Here is a 17,650-nt window from a genome sequence, read left to right as displayed (position 1 = left end):
CCGGACGACATTGAGGGCTGCCCTCAGTTACCTCAGGATCAGCCACGAGGGCTTTCACGCTTGGGACAACCGCGCCTTCAACCAACGATAAATCGGGGAGGGAGCCGACAGGGAGGAGTTTGTGGCAGCTCCTTACCTTGCCACGGCTCCCCCAGCCCTCCACCTTCGGCAGGCTGGGGGGAGCCCCCGCCCCGCCCCGCCCCGCCCCGCCCCGCCTCGCCCCGCCTCGCCCCGCCTCGCCTCGCCCCGCCTCGCCCCGCCCCGCCTCGCCTCGCCCCGCCTCGCCTCACGCCGCCTGAGAAGCAGTAACGGTCGGAGCCCCTCGCGCGCACGGTTTCGAGGCGGGAGAACCGCCCTCCCGCGCGCCCACTGCGCACGCGCACCGGGTCTTTCTCCGGCCAGAGCGGGAGGCGGTGGCGCTGCGATTGGCCCGGCCCCACCAATCGCTTCTCCCCTTTCCCTCAGCGCTCCCGCCCTCTCCCTGGCACCGGGCACGCTCGGGAAGATCCGGGCTACTGGCGGAGACCACGGCCGCCCTACTGCGCAGGCGCGGCGCCGAGCGGGAGAGGGCGGGACGGGCGAGAGGGGAGGAGGAGCACACCGCCCTGGAGCACCAGGCTCGGGGAGGGGAGGAGAGGAGAAGAGAAGAGACGAGACGGGGGGAGAGGAGCAAAAGTTGCTGTGAGGGCGGGGCTGTGGACGGAGTCGCCGCCGGGAGGGGGCGAGAGAGGAGCTGTGTGCGGGAGGCGCCGGGGACGGGAGGTGAGGCGGGGGTCGCGTCTGCCGGTGGGGCGGGAGGTGAGGCACCGGCCTCGGCGGGACGTTCACCTGCCGCTGCTGTCTCGGCGTGGGGGGGGGGGCGCGTCCGCTGAGGGGCGGCCGCGGCGCGCTCGGTCTTTGAGGCGCCGACCGTCGTCTCCTCACGGCGCCCAGGTGGCGGGCGAGCGAGCGAGCGAGCGGCCGGCCCCGGGGCCCCGCCGGCCCCTGCCCGCCGAGCGGCGCCCACCCGCGGGAGGAGGGGGGGCCGGCGTGGGCGCGGCGGTGGCGGCGGTGGGCAGAAATCCCTCCCGAGGAGGGCGTGGGTGGGGGTCAAAAGCATATGGCGGGGCGAGCTGCCGGCCCGGTCCCCGCCGGTTGTGTAAGCGGAGGGGTGGGATGCCCCCGGAACGGGCGCGGGTCCGGTGCGGGGATGGGGCGAGCTCCTCTGTCGCCTCGGCGAGCTAAGTTAATGTTTAACGTGGTAGTCACATGCCCACCAGCGAGTTTTTTCTGGAGTGTTTTCAAAGAGTGTTTAGAACAGGAAATGCCAGTACAGGTAGTCTGGAGCTGTTGGAAATTTAATCAGTTCGCAGCATTTGGAGGCTGTGTTATTTGCCGTGTTCGTACAGAAGGAGGTTCGGTAGATGTATGCAAATTGTCTGCTTAGCATCTGATTTAAGCTTAAGTTTATCCCTTTCTTTGATTTTTTTCAATGCAAATATTTCAGAATCAGCTTTTCAAGGGAAATACGGCTTGTTCTCTCAACGTGTACTTTTTCCCTTCCCAAAATAAGTGTGAGTTTTACATCTCTGTGCTTAATGCTTTATTTTGCACATGCCAAAAAAAAAAAAAATCCTCTCTTGCTTAACTTTGAAGCTATTAGGATTATTTTAAGAGCAAAAACTTAATCATGTGAATAGTATTGTGCCCGATTCATGATGTAGTATCCCCTTTCCCCTCAAGGCAATGGAAATTGCCTTGACTGACTATTATTAACTGTCCTGTTCTTGCAGATGTGATTCTAGTTATCAAAATAGTGAGAGCTCATGTCATAATTTGAATATAAGTTAGCTTAATCAAATGATACATAATCCTTTCTTCTCCTAACAAATCGTTGCAAAGTTAGAGGTATTTACTGGTTGTTTTCTTAAAATATCAAATTACTTGTGTAAAAAGTTATTATCCAGTAGGACGTTGGCAGTAAAAACACCTAAAATATGCACTTGACTTTCATATCAAAGCTTGATAGTGCAGAATCTTTTTAGTCACACAGTGTGCATGATGTACTACTGACAGAATTGTTTGGGTACAGGACCCATAGGACTTCAGGGTCAGGGTATTAGCACTATCGCATGTTTCAGTTACGTTGCTTTCCAAGATCTTGATAGCAAAACATTGTCATTTTTCCTTGGTTAATGCCTCTTAAAACAGTTTAGTCACTTGAGGGACACAGTGATGGGTGTGAAACCCATACAAAGAGTTCTTCAAAAACATCTATGTGGTTTAAGTGGAAACAAGTTGGCGTTTGTCAGGGCCAGGTTAAATGATGATGGGCTGAGGGAGGTGGACTGGATCAGAATTTTAGATGTGCGGACTGAGTGAAATATTTGTAGATAGGTTTGTACAGATTGGTTTGTGAAGGAATATATGAAGTGTAAAGTTTCAGAACATTCCTTTTTTGTCAAGCCTATAAAATATGGGTGGTCTTAAAGATGATGCTCGTATTACCGTTCCCTGTAACTCGGTTATGTAGTTTTTCCTGGTGTCTTAAGAAATCGGAAAGCTTTTTGGGAAGGAGCAGAACTTGGTATTTTGCACTTCTGTTAGTGATCAAACATCTACACAGAATACTGAAAGGCGAGGTTACAGTTTGGACAGACAGTTAATCTGGGATAAAAAGGCAAGTGTGAGAATTATTCTTGTAAAGATACCTTTTATCTTTTTGAGGTTCAGGAAAGAGTACGTGGTAATCTTTGAACAGGGCACTTTGTAAAGGAGTAGGAAGATGGAGAAACAAAAGTCTTCTCTGTAATGTCTGTGCGATGATTCAGTGTAAATGTTAGACCATGTCATGGGTTCGGAATTTGTATTCTTTAAGGTCTTTACTCAGAGTTCCCATTGTAGCTATTTCTAAAGTTGGTTCATAGTTGTAACAGCCCAGAGATGCTGAGCTATGAACCTGTTGTTTTGGTTTTGATGAAAATAGGAAAGTTTTTATTGGAACAGCTTGAAGAAAAAATTGTATACTTACATAAAAGCCTTCTGGGATAACATCTACGCTTCTGGTTCTCCCATCTTGAAAGGATACAGAGAAATATGACATGCAGGAACAGTGGTTTGCCATATGAGTGACAGCTAAATGGATAAGGCCTGGAGAAAAGACAATAGAGGTCTTTAAAAGACTGGGTTTAAAATCTTCAGAAGATTTTAAAGAAGATTGGTTGGAATATTTTTCTAGGAGACAAGCATCAACCACCCCTTTTTCTATTGGGGACTTCTTGATTCAGTGACTGAAGGCAGAGAGATTGTGTTGGACCAATACCACTGGCTGGCATACTTGCAGATGGCCTGCAAAATCAAGGCTGGTCACTGCTGGGAATGTGATTCTCTTTTTTTTTTTTTTTTTTTCTTTTTTTTTTTTGTCTTAACAGTGTTTGCTCTTGTTTCATGTTATGTATGTTGCAAGTAAATGCTATCAATGATTTTTTTTTCTCTGTCTGATGTTTCAAATAGTGATAATTTGCATTCTTGTAAACATGTTTCTTTGACAGCTTTTGAAGTGAGTAGTGTAATTTTCAAAGACAAAGACTAGTGACTACTAAAAGCATTAGGTGTGTCTTACAGCAAATGGGACATGTTGACATATGCAGTTCAACACAACAGTAGAGGTGGAAGGGGACAGGATTTATGCGGGGACCAAAAAATTATGAGTCAGCCCCATTGAGATGGATGTAAGAGTTTATTCATTTCAAATTTCAGTCTTTTTCTATATTTTTAAAGCAACTTGTCTGTTGTTGGGTTTGTTGTTTATTTGTGTTTTTTTTCCAAATGTGGGGGGAAAATCATCGCAACCTCCAGTATTGTCACAGTACAAATCAGATTTTTGTTCTGTTGACAAAAATCGGTAAACTCAAATGACAAGCTTTTGGGGTGTCGAAAACACTCAAATTCTCACAGTTGCAAGTTGTTGTATTTTTGATGGATTTCATTCTGCTGAGGAGGAGAAGGTAACCACAGTCCTAATATTGTTGGCTAACTGCAGAAAACTCTAGTGGCTTCCCATCATAAATTTATTCCCTTGCAATATGTTAATCACTCTTCCTTCCAATTTTTGTTGTCTTGTATCTAAATTCCTAAGTTGTAACATGTATCAGTTTAGAAATTGATTTACCAGAGTTGTCAGACCATTGGGTTGGTTGCCAGGCTCAGCACAGAGGCGTGAACAGCCAGCAGAAGCAAAAAGCTGTGTTGCTTAAAAGTAATCTCAATATGAGAAGGATTTGCCATCAGTCATTTATTCAACACATTGAGAGTCGTTGGGAAACGAAGCTGAGAACGTGTAAATAAAGATTCTTCAGCCAAATTTTAGAGACACGCACAGTCAACATGAACCCATTGGCAGGTTTCCACCCAATTTGATAGAAGTCTTAAAGATGATTATATACTTACAAAGTGCATGAAAACAGGCAGCTGGCTGGAAGAGAGAGACCTTGTAAGAAGATGCAAGGAACAGTGTTGGCATATGCCCCGACTAGGGAGAAAATGTGTGAGACATAAAACTATTGGGAGCCAGGGATCGATAGTTCCAGTATTCACAGAAACAACTGTTCACCTCATCCATTTTGTCTAAATGGATATCAAAGACACCTAAACACAAATGTGCTTGTGGAAAGTGATTTGTTTAGGTAAAATAGGAACTGCGCTGATTTCTAAACTAATTTAGTGACATTACTTCTTACATTGAAAAGATTGCACCAGCGGCAGTTCCTTATGTGCTAGGGTATATCAGCAAAACAGGTGATAACATGCATTTTTGCTGATTAGTGTATTTGTTGTTTTGGAAGCTATAAAGGCAAGTGCTAGAAATTTGTGACAGGCGTATATTTTGTCCTTTAAGGCTGCACAACTAAGGGTAGCTGGGTGCTTGATGAGATCATTGACGACTGAAGAAGAGTGATTGAAATTGGGCAAGGTAGAAGAACTTAGGCTGATAAATAGGTGTTGGTTTAAGAGTTCATGGCCCTTGTTTATTGTCTTTGGTTGAGAACGGTCATCCAAAATTGATCTCTCTAGTCTGAAGGGCAAGAATATTTCTTTAACTATCAGCTGCTAAAAATCTCATGTAGCATGCCAGTAGCGCTATATGAAATAACTGTTTTGCTTAGAGGTCACACCTATTGAAGTCTCTGTATGGTTCAATAACTTACAGTCTATCCTCAGTCGCCCACACCTTAATCAAGCCAAGAACTTAGGAAGAACTGGTAAACCCCAGTGGCTAATAAATGCTGCAGTGCTGTTAGCAAGAGTGGCTTTCCACAGACATGTAAGGACAGTCTTCAGTGCCTAATTACTGTGGGAGGCAGTGGTCTGAGTCTCAGTTGTCTAAAAGCTTAACCGAATGTTGTGGGAGGTGGAAGGAAACAAGGCTGATCAGCAGCATCACTTCTCTGGTTTATGGAACCAGCTGCAATGAGGCTAGGCTTGTCAGCAGAGGAATAATACTCTTGGGGGATGGTCCGAATCCAGAAAAATTTGCTGTGACTGAAGAGCGTACATCCTTGCCAGCACCTTCCACAATAGTTTTTTTTGATCTTGGCTTTTTTCTTTCTTCTTGTTTATTTATTTATTTTTTTAAACAAAACCAAACTTTGAGATATTTGTACAATGTAAATTTCAAAACAAGGTGCCACTGTAAAATTTCTCTCCTGTGATGACAAATGGATGGCAGAAGTTAATCCCGTTGCTTACGGCACCACTGGAAGGCTTGTCTACAGTGCCCCACTTATCAGTGAGTAAGAAACTATGCACCATAGTGTTTGATACAGGGTATTGATGGAGAAAGAAAGGGTAGTGCAACTTCCTACTCCAGGCTAGGACTTACTAGTCACATTGGCCAGAGAACTGTGTGTCAAGATAGTATTATTTCACAGCTACTGTCTGTTCCTTGGATTGACTGTGACCATTTTTTAGGAGAAAAAGGAGTAGATAAAACAAAGGGACTAGAGTGCCTGTTTAGCACAGAGTTCTAATTGAATAGTAGAAGCAGAGAGAGATCTTTTAAATGGAGTACCTTTCTGATATGCCATTTTTGGTTTTTCTTAAATATTTGACACGTCTTTGAATTGCTGCGGGGATTATGTTTAGTTGGACATAGGTAGTTTAAAGAATGCATTTATAAAAAGAGTAATTTGAGAAGGTTGCCAGTATAATTTTTAAGTACTTGCTTCTGATCTTTCTAGGGTTGCATTTACATTTTCGGGAAAAGGTGTACTAATGTTGTGGGTAGTTTATTAAATAGAGGTCATATGAATATAATATCACAGTGCTTTGGAAAATCAATATCTGTCCCATATATGAAAACTGTACAATGAATGTATTCTGCAATTTATTAGAATAAGATTGTGTTCACTTACCTGGTGTGATAGTTGAAATTGTTTGTATTCACAGCTTCATTGATGTGAAATTGAACCGCAAGCGCATTAATGTAGTGTAACAGCAACATAGAGCTAATCCAGAACCATTTTTTATTAAATTCTTGCAGTGAATTGTTGTAACTTTTCTGAAACACAGCCCAACAGCTAAATGCTTAGTACATGGGATGTTTGTACTAGGGCATCCTTGAAATGCAAGAAAAAAAAGCCTGTCTAGCAGTTCTTAGTGAACTAATGCTCTTTGTCTTAAATTGCTCTGGAAGAACACTTGTTTCCAAAACAGCATATGTATTTCTTAGCAGCTAAAATACAGAGTAGATAAATTCAGGGGTTCTTCCTGTCTATATCCATGCATACGTCTGTTATTCAGGAACATGGGGAAATTGTGCTTGACAGTATGATAAGAGACAAAAAAGTTGATGGAGTCTCTTTTACCTTTGTGACTTGATATAAGTAAGTCCCAAGGCTGAAAATGAGAACTACAGAGGCAAAATTTTTCTGAATGTTCTGTAACTTTTGTCTGTTGGTCTTAGGGGTCGGTTTCACGGATGTGTTTGTAGTAGCTATCTCCCTTTTTGCAAAAAAGAACAGAAATGTTTCCCAAATTTAACATGACTTTGGGTCTGTCATTACACTTTTCTTCAGGTGAGAAAATAACTTGCTTATGAAGCAAGGATTCAGCTTTTCTCTTTTTTTGGGCTGGAAATGAATCCTGCCATTCTTGTCCATCCTTGGATTTCTTTAAATAACCAACTGTAGTCACAGCTGAGTATGCAAGATCTGTTTCCAACTGAAATTTACGTACCAGAAACATGTCTTTTCCCAGTAACTTCTGTATTGTATAATTGGCACACAGTCTAGCTTACTTCCCCTCTATTTCCTTACCTTATTTTGGCTGCTATATGCTGATCAATCTTTCCACTGAAACGCAGACAGCAGGGGACAAGCCAGCTGAATTGCCACTTGATTGGGTACCACTGTATAAGCAGTCTCAGAGATGAGAAGTGTAGTGTGTTCAGTAGGGAATTTATTCTAGGTTAGGACACACTGATAGCAAGCCTGGTGTTTCTGGGCGAGAACTGCATTGATTTTGTTGCTCCATCCTGCTCAAAGATAGGAACACAGTGAGGGACGTCTCAAGCACGCGTTGGAGTGCAAATATGCTTTACACCTTTAAGGCTACCGCAGGCCATCTGTACTGTTCCCAATCCAGTCTCTTTCCTGGTTTTTCCCCTTCAGAGTTTGATATTGCTGATTGCCAAAAATTGTTCATTTTAACTTCAGTTTTGTCTTCTGGGACAGCAGCAGGAGGTTGGAGAAAAGCGTACATAATTCTCCATATGGGAAATTATATAAAGTGGAATTAAGAACTCTGTATTGCTAGGAAAATGCGTGCTCAAGAAGCTCTTTTTTGTGACAAAAAGGTCAGGTTTTTCAGTATGGATCTAGAAATATTAAATCAGAAATCAGTAGAAAGTATTTGGTGGTTGTAAGAGTTGAATTTAAGATTCTTCTGGGGTTTTGTTTTTAAATCGTAATTATAACATTCTTTTTAGGAATTAAAAGTTATGGTTCACTGTGATAGTAGGAGGCTTTGGGCCAAATGATGCTTCATATTACTAAGCGCTTCTGATGTGTGGTACTGGCTTCTTGAATATATATGTATATGTGTGCATATACATGTGTCTGATAATAACCAGCTATAGACCTTAGATTTCTTCCTTGACTCCTCTTTATTCATCTTTACAGTAGTGATTCATTATTTTCTATTTACGTACTGTGCTGAAACTAATGAAAACACTTGTTAAAAAATCTTCTTTCCTTTAATTGCTCTGTACAGATGACGTTATCACTTTTGCATACCTGACCGCAGATTCTTTAGTCTTTTTCTGGGTTAATTTTTGTTTCATCTCCGCCTTTGTCCCTGTTTTCTTAAAAGCTTGGTCCTTTGTAGAAGAGTAGTTGTTATATTGTGGAGCACTTCAAAGTTGTTTGTGGGTTTTGTTTTTTTTTTTTTTCCACGTAAAAGTTAAAGTTGATACTCTGTTTAAATAATTTAATGTTCTAGTAAGATCTTCAACTGATATGCATTTCCACTTACTCGCTACATATTTTTCTTTTTTTTTTCCCCCTCTTTTTGTGTTTATTGAAGCGAACATAAAGAAAACAAAATTATCACATGATATTCTGTCAAGGTCAGTTTCCAGTTAGATTTCAGATTCCTTGCTCAATGCTGTCACAAATCACACTTACTATTTCCAGTATTATTAAATCAAATTACTTACGGGTGAGATACAGTAACACCAGTAAACAAACAAAAACCATCCGATTATGCATGGGGCAAAAGGGACTTTTGGTTAGGTTCCAGTTATTGATTTTTTTTTTTCTTTTTTTGATAATGCGTGCAAATACCAATGATTCTTTTAAATAAAGGGAAATGGTTTTGGGGGTGCAAGACTTCCTGCAGGTATCATTTGAAAGTCGCATGATTTGTTTCTGTGCTGTCCCAGCTGTACAGTATTTGGGCTGTGGAACTGTTTGACATGAATGTGGTGTTGGTTCTGAGCTGGGGAACGTTACCTTCCAATTTATACAGCTTTCTAACTACAAAATTTATCTTGTTTTCTTTTAATGCTGCTCACCAATCTTGAAAGGCTTGCACAGTGGGGAAAAAAAAATGTAGTGAGAAGGCTGGAAGTTTTGAAGTGTACTGATATGTCTTTAGTATCTCACATGCATGTACAAGCTAAGATGAATATCTTGGTTGTAATGTGAGGCCCAAATCTCACCTTTTCGTTTTGTCGTTTCCAAATACGCATCCTTAACTGCTTTGGTTTGTTTAAGTTTATTCTGATCTGTGCTATTACATCAAATGTTTATGTGGACGAGGCAGTAATGCCAAACTGATTTAATAGTCCATTGTTATGAGATTATCACAACGTGGGCTTTACATGTGCCTGTGGTGATGTTCTGGATGTTCAGTCATTTAACCATAAATATGTACCTTCAACAGTGAGAGAAACAACGCTTTTCATGGAAAATCTTGGAATCAGTTACTGGGGCAACTACCAGAATGTTCTTGCTCGGCTATTAGCTATGTTTTTCTGGATGCTTAAAGAAGGCAACCAGGTTAATGACGTATTTATGTCGTGTTTACTAGGTAGTACAAAATTTTGAAAGCTGAGTATCTATAACATTTTAGTAATCTTAAGACATAGAAATATGTATCAGTTCATGTGATTTCCTGTGGTATTGAAACCAAAACCATCTTAGGCTTTCAAATGTTGAACAAAAATGAAAAATGTTTATTTCTTGGTAATCTTTTTATTAGACTTTGAAAGTTAGAATAACTCGTGTTATATGGTCTTTTTATAAGCTGTTGCATATTGTTGCAGAACCTTTACAGTACTTTTATCATGGTCTTTAGAGGTGTATAGTAAGTTAGAAGATAATTATGACAGATAAAATAATTTAATGTTTCTGCCTTAAAAACAACTTTTAGGTGGCAGTTGTTTCTCCTCCTCTTCCCTGGTTATTGCATCTGCCATTAGATTAAGAGGTTGTTTTGGCTGTGATCTCCTTTCTGATTTAGAAGATCTTTAACATATTGGAAAACTCTATTTTTATATTTTCTGGTTTTTTCCTATTTCAGGTTCACTGGAAAGAGAATGAAATAAACATGGAGTCTTCTAAACTGGAATATATTTTGCGGATCACGGTTAAAAGTAAAAAGAAGATGGAACAAAACGAGAGAACAGGAGTATAACGCCTGTCAAGAACTCTCCATTTTTGTGATATATATAAACTTGAGATATAATACAACTAATGATTTGTAGTAATACTTTATTGCTCCCCCTGGAAGGAGAAGTCACTTACTGTGCGACTTGCTTTATAAGAACTTTTATTCTAATTACTCTTAAAATGTTTTAACATTAACTGGACACCTCTTTTTTTTTTCCCTTTTTTTCTTTTTTTAAGTCTGAGAGTTTAAAAACTTTGTATAGCTGTATTTTAACTGAGAAACTCCTCCTGATAGATAGCTGACAGCTGCTCATGGAAAATGGACTTAAGCCCATGAATGGTTCCTATTGCACAGAGTTGAACGGAATGCCGTGACTTTAGAGCAGTTCTCTTAGGATCTTCTTCTTTGCCTTTCACCCATCATATCCTTAAATATTTAAGTGTAAATATTGCAATTATAAAGTCTAAAAAATAATGGCATGGGTGAAATTCTTACGAAAACCTGGGGGTAACCTTGGAAAAGTTTATCAGCCTGGAAGTATACTGTCCCTGGCCCCTACAAAAGGGTTATTAAATGAACCAGGACAAAACAGCTGCTTTCTTAACAGTGCTGTTCAGGTAAGAAAAAACTTGATTTGTTAAGCATTTCTGGTTTTGTAGCAGCTTAAATGGTCATAGTAGGGAAAGAGTTCTTTTGGCAATGCTGTTTTTACTATTTGTATTGCAGTATGTGTATTTTACAGAAAAAGATGGCACGTTTTTCAATGGTATTAAATTCAGTTCTCAGTTAAACTTCTAAATGATTCCAAGTAAGACAGAATAGCAGGTCTTTTTAGAATGGACTCTTCTTAAAAAGAAAAAGAAAAAAAAAAAGTGGCAATTGTAGAAAAAAGACACCTCTGTGGAAGTAATTTTATTTAGCATTTCATGTAGGAATTGATTCAGAGTATTAAGTATATAATTTTGCAAAAAATGACAGCAAGTTATTTTGTTTGCATGCATTAGGAACATCAGAAAAACTTTCCTTTTGTAGTTGGAAACTTATGACATATAACTTCAAAACTTGCTGCTTGAATTTAAAACTAAGGCTTCTGTCAAACATAGCAGTTTTATTACTTGGAAAAATTTACAAAACACTTTTTAATGTGGGGCAACCAGTACTACTACTTGTATTGAATAGGACACTATTTTTATTAAAATACCATTTTCTCATAATTAGCATGTGAGTCTTTGGTACTGGAGCGTATCAGAAGATACACATACGGTTGAAAGCTTTGATTCTAATCTTAGGAAAGATTTGTGGAATTCGAGTAAGAGATATACTTGATACCAAAGAAATATGACTTTTATTTCTTTTTACTGTTTATATGCATACGTATTACAACCAACTTCTTGCATGCGCTTACTTACCTACGCGCTGTTTTTTATATGAGCTGTAGTTGAAAAAATCTTGGCTCTTTAGATCTTTCAAGTATATTTAATCGTACAGTGACACTAGCATGATTAAAAATTGAGCTTTTAAAAGCCTACTTATGACAGGTGATGTGGGGATTTACTTAATTCTGACAGAGCATTGCTGGATTTTACACATTGTCTGCAAATCAGAACACCAGGCACAGTTTAGTTTATACTATAGTCTTTTTAAATCTAGAAATCGGAAACAAGAACGAATTTCTAGGCTGTGCAAATAATGAGCAGAACAATATCTATTTTTAATGCTTAGATTTTGGACCTGATTGTTTTCAAATTGTACAGCATTATTTGTCAAACTGACAGAGGGCTTAATAGATGCGTAGACTTTCTGAAAAAACCTGTAAGTCCTAAAAATGGTATGGATTTAAACATAGGAGATATGAGAGATACATCTATGTGGTGTGTATGTCTATGGTATCTAAATATTTTTAAAATAAAAATGTACAATAGATTTAGTAGAATGAGTTTGCTGTTTTACATTCAATAGGAACAGCGTGACCTATATTCTCTTGCAGTTTTGCTGTCTTCCCTGAGGGTACCCTAAAATTAAACCCTAAGTCATTTTTAGTTATAGTTTCAGACAATCCTACTACTTCACAACCTACTGCTGTTTATCAAATGGTGGCTGATGATTGGTGACTGCCCTTTTACAAGAAGGAATGTGTTCCTTTCTTTTCTTTTAACCTCTGTTCAACCTTCAGAGCTGAGGTTCGGACATTTTTTTTTTTTTCAAATGCATCCCAATTAATTTTAACTTTTATAGATAGGAATTTCTTTTTTTATTTTATTTTCAGTTGTTGTGTTACTATGCCTCTTGAGACCTCATTTTTATTTGTTTTTTTTTTAATTTATTTTTTTAATGGGCAGCTTTCTGAACTACTGCACTGATTGTGTACCTAAGACGTTAGATACTGAAAGCAGTGTAGTGTAGCAGAGATGACATTACCTTTATATACAGTAGTTACACAAATTAAATGTAGAAACGTACCTGATTAAGCACAGGATTATTTTGATCTGTGGAAAACAAATGTATCTCAGCAATCGTTTTAGTAGGAGACCATAAGAATGTAATACAGACTTAACCCGAAACGGTGCTTGCATTTTACTGAGCAATTCAGTTTCTACGTGTCCAGTGTTTTGTTTTGTTTTTTATTTGAAAGAAATCACAGAGGGAGGGAGAGGGAAAGAGAAGTGAAGTAAACCCCATAGCCGTCTTGCTCTTACTTACATAAAGCCATAAGAAGACTATTACAATCTCTGTGCACAGTTTAGCTTGCTGCTTTTTTCCTTAAGAGTACTTCAGCTCTCTTTCCACACAAAGTACATTGTTTGCCATTGTTTCAAAAAGTTTAAAAAAGAGATCTCATTTCATGAGTGGTGAGTGCATTCCTTGCACTTCCACCTCCACAAGTTACCACACTAACAGAAAAGGACCATAATTCTTGTAGAAATGTTTGTGCTCGAGTTGTAGATGTTATGTGAAACTAAAAAACAAACAAACCCACCCGAAAAATCTGGTATATGTTGCTGTGTTAAATGTAGAACCTTCATAACTCATTACTTATTTTCTGTGAAACTTTTTTTTTTATAGGTATTATGGCAACTTGACATATTTCGACGAAGTTTAAGAGGTTTAACTGGACATGTCTGTCAGGGAGATGCATGCATATTTTGTGCTTTAAAGGTAAATAATAATTTTTGGAAGAATCATCTTTCGAAATGAGGGAAAAATAATTAAACTCTTTTGCTAATTTATATAATTTATAGTTTACTCTTAAGTCATTCTTGTGTAAAGAAACAATTTAGATTTAAGGACATTTGTTAACATGTTTGTAACAAAACATTTTTTTGTGCTTAAAGAAGAAATTTTACCATACACAAATTTTACAGTGTGCTTAAACATAAAATTTTTGTCTGTTAAAAGACGGTATAACTTATCTGAAAATTTCTAGCTAGCCTCTCAGAGATTTTTCTTTTCTTCTATTTACATGCATATGCTTTTGTTCTTTGCCGTAGTGTTTGAATGCATTTCTTTTACAATAACTATATTACTGTCTGGTAAGGTCTCAAGATTCTTTTTTTACTCAGTAGTTGATGGTAACAGTGCAGAACTTAATTGTTCAATTTGTAACTTAATTGTTCAATTTGTAAGTAATGAAAGGCAGGTAGTGATACTGGACAGTTAATGCAAGTTGGTAACTTTTCAGTGTTTAAAATAAGTCAGATCTACATAACTGGTGCGTGAAACTTGTGCTTCAGACAGTTTTGTAACTCATCTGAAGTCTGGAAACAAATGTCAAAGTCTGTTAGGTTCTTATTGCTTTTACTGCACTGGTACTTGGCTGCCTGCAGTTACTAGGGAAATAGCTGTAAGCATGATATCTCTGTTTCATTGGGATAAAAATCCCAATTAAAAATGTATGGTGTATGTGGGTTTTTTGTTTGTTTGTTTTAGTACTACGAACTTTCTACTCTTACTGCAATTTGACAATAAAGATCCTTCTGGCGTTTTAATACAGGACTGTAGAATGTATAGTCATTCCATGTGTATGGTTTTGAATGTGTATGTCTCTTCTTCCAAACATGGTTTGTTTTTTCCAAAAGGTGTCATTTTATTTCTTTGGTTAAAATGATTAATTTTAAAAGGCCAACAAGTTGAAGTGGGTTGAGACTACACGTATTCAGACTAACTTCCTGAGGCTTTTATTCCAACCTTCTTACGAGGTCTTGACTGTGGAACTTGTTGGGACTTCTAGTTTCACCAGTGTTTTGATGCACATCACGTTCTTCTGTGTGCTGGACACTTGATTTTGTTAGTACATGAAGTCTGTAACTCTCACACACCTATTTTTTTCAGATAAAAAAAACCTTTTGTCTGTGTTTGGATGGCAGCTTTAGTTTCCTGGAGTACTGTGTGTATAGGGATTCATGTTCATATCTGATGTCGTAATATTGAGTAAACTCCCTGGCCTTTTCCTTTTGATTTGACCCATATTACATGTGAAGTTCTGGTCATATACAGGATTGCTCAATGTTGCACTGGAACCACCTTTAAGAAATGAAGAGGGATCGAAGGGTGACAATTGCTGGAATGTATATGTTACGCTACATACTCCTAATGACTAATCATATCATTGAAATTATAGTAAAAAATAATGTAGCAGTTTCATTGTGCTCAGAAACATGAAGAAGGTGGTCCTCATGGTGTGTAGCAGTTGAATCTTTTAAGTAATGAGTTGTTCCATTCTAATGGTGCACTTCAGTAGACCAGGTGCTTTTTTTTTCAAGCTAAACATATGACTTGCTGTACCTTAATACCCTCTCTCTTCCTGTAGTGTTTGGAGCTCCAGTACAAAGTAAGATAGGTTTTGCATCACTTTAAGTCACCTTCCAAAGTGATACGCTACCTTCAGCTGCTTCATAAGGCTGTTGTAATTTAGGACTTGTAATTTCCTTTATTCTTTCAAGTATGTATTCTTGAGGGACTGATTAATCCCATGATGCATCTTCTTGTGTGATTTATCTAAATGGCTTACTGTACCTGAATATTTTGCATTGCCTGAACTGTCATGTCTTCCTATTTTGATGTGTTCCCAAGAATGCCGATAAGAAGTGGTTAGACTGGAATTAGTTATTGTTTCAACAGTATAGTTGTGATCTTTATAACTCCATGGCCAGTAGCCTAGGTACTGAACTCAAAACACTGTAGTTAACTCATTTGGACGCATCTGTCCTCTGTCATTATGTATAGTCCTGGCTTTGCTTTCTTGGCTTTTTAGAGGTGCTGGTTGAGTGATTCTGTTTGGTCTGTGTTCAGAACCCGGGGCATTTTGATTTTCATGCAGTGTATATGCTGGATGAGGATGCATTTCAGTGACTTGTTTGTGACTTGGGTTTTTTTTTTTGTTGGTGTGTTCTTTGGGGGCTTTTTTTTTTGGTGGTCTTTGGCTATCTTAACCCCTCTTACTTGTTCACCAATAAAGAAGGATATTTTTATCTATATCAGCTTATCCTATAAACTAAAAGCATAGTCAATAAGTTCTGGTTTACTTCAGTTCAGTCCGTTATCTTTTTCTTTCGGTGGTGTTCTGAGAGTTAAATATGCTCTTTTCTTCTCTGGATAACATTGGGGTGGGACTCTGACTATGCAGGCCACTGAAGTGAGCGTACATATCTGCAGAGCTGCTTATCTGTATATTTTTATTTTTATTTTTTTTTAGCTGGACATACAAGGCTCTGTTGCATACCAAAAATGACCTGGCAGCCAAAATGAGAAGTGATAAATCTTTTCAAAGCAGAGCTAACTTGTATTACCAGATCTGTTAAAAACTTAATTTTGAATGCTTACATTGAGATAGTGATGGTAGTTTTTATCAGTAGTCCATGCTTTCTGTTATGAGAAGGAAATTTAAATATTTAACAAACACTTACCCTGGAATGCATCATGGTTAAAACACTACTTTCTGTTAGCACTGGAAATTTGCTTATCTGTTGTATCTTTGCCTTTTGTCCCAACAGATTTTTTTTTTTTTTTAACCGTAGGAAGCCTATGTGAAGAATGCTTAACCTTATTTATATTTTACATGGCTTCTCCTGATTTGTTTTTTCTTTATTCTCCTCGTTTTTCTCTAAGGCTGGACTTAGATTTCTTGGTAGTGGAATAGACCCTTTAATATCTGCAAATGTTTTTCTCATTCTTTTAATAGCTTTTAACTTTCAGTTCTTCGACAATCAACCTCCCTTACTTGGTAAATGATGAAGTCACTTGCATACGTATCTCTGCCAGAAAGAAAAGCAGTAGCTAACTGTCTCTTCTGGGAAATTACGAAAAAAAATCAAGTGCAGCTTATTCTCATGTTCTGGGGCTGCAGATACTGACCTGTTCTCTTGTATTGTGTGCACTGGTTCAGTAGAGAGCTGACTTAATGGCAAGGTTTATTAGCATTCCGTCTAATTTATGGGAGTTTTTTCCATAAGATACACTCCAGTCTGAAGTAGTAATGTAAATGTTACATTATTTAATGAATGATGGGTGCTAAACTAATCCGAGTGGTATAACATTATGCCCTACGAAATGCACGCTGTCTGTAAAGATAAGCATGCGTGAACCAGTGGCCAAATTAAAAAAGCTGCATGATTACAGTCCAGGGCTTGTGTTTCTTCTGGGAGATGAAGTCAATCGCTTGCATTTTTATAAACTTTTGTATTGTTTTTCTATTGGATCAAAGTTCAGTTTGGTAGCGTAACTTCTTATAATGGAATGAGTAACAGAACACAGAACCTAAGTAACTTTTAGAAAAAAACATTAATTTCTAAACTTGCATAGATTTATAAACCTTTTATATATTTGCTGTATAGGCATGCTGCATAAGAACTGATGTATTTGTGTGGAACCACAGTGTCTAGCCAAGCGGCTAAGGAAGCTAACTAATGGTATTTCTTCCTAGGCAATATTTTCACAATTTCAACACAGTCGAGAAAAAGCACTCCCGTCAGATAACATGAGACATGCCCTGGCAGAAAGTTTTAAGGATGAGCAGCGTTTCCAGCTTGGATTCATGGATGATGCAGCAGAATGCTTCGTATGTATTCTTTGTGTTAGTTGAGTAGAATTACGTTAGTTTTGTGGATGCCAAGCTGGTCTGTTGTTTTGGTAGCTCCTGGCTCACAGGTGGGATACAAGTGACATGATGCTATTGACCTTCTTTATGCCAGTTTAGGGGAACAGACGCATGGAGTAGGTGTCTGGTAATGTGGGATGGAGTAATCTTGCATTTGCTCCGTAACTTCTTCCCTAACTCTGTAGCTCAGGCAGAGGGATGTGTGAAACGTCGTTACTACAGGAGGTCAGTGAGGATGATGAACTGTCAATCACTGCTGAAACTCTTTGGATAGAGGGAAGGGTTATCCCTCAGGAGGAGAGGCACATATGGATTTGAATATATAGTCTGTTTCTCCAAGTATTCTCTCATCACCTATTGAAATATGTTCCATCGCAACTAGCCAGCTCATTACTGAAGTCTTCT

At 38.9% G+C, this 17,650-nt stretch overlaps 1 protein-coding gene across 2 annotated transcripts in view; it reads left to right on the top strand.

Moving 5' to 3' along the window:
• Nucleotides 1-557: 557 nt before the first annotated feature.
• Nucleotides 558-17,650, top strand: part of USP53 (ubiquitin specific peptidase 53) — a 39,466-nt gene continuing 22,373 nt past the window's right edge. Inside the window, exons 1-4 of one of the 2 annotated variants that reach the window (XM_074588479.1) lie at nucleotides 558-762; nucleotides 10,063-10,769; nucleotides 13,216-13,308; nucleotides 17,072-17,206. In XM_074588479.1, the coding sequence (XP_074444580.1) occupies nucleotides 10,626-10,769; nucleotides 13,216-13,308; nucleotides 17,072-17,206 (372 nt within the window). In that variant the 5' untranslated portion in view covers nucleotides 558-762; nucleotides 10,063-10,625. Of the gene's footprint in view, nucleotides 799-10,062; nucleotides 10,770-13,215; nucleotides 13,309-17,071; nucleotides 17,207-17,650 lie in introns of both variants that reach the window. The other variant, XM_074588480.1, reaches the window with a different exon arrangement.

This window comes from Larus michahellis, chromosome 5 (genome assembly GCF_964199755.1).
Source record: "Larus michahellis chromosome 5, bLarMic1.1, whole genome shotgun sequence".
Lineage (NCBI taxonomy): Eukaryota > Metazoa > Chordata > Aves > Charadriiformes > Laridae > Larus > Larus michahellis.
This window is presented reverse-complemented; position numbering and strand designations above follow the sequence as displayed.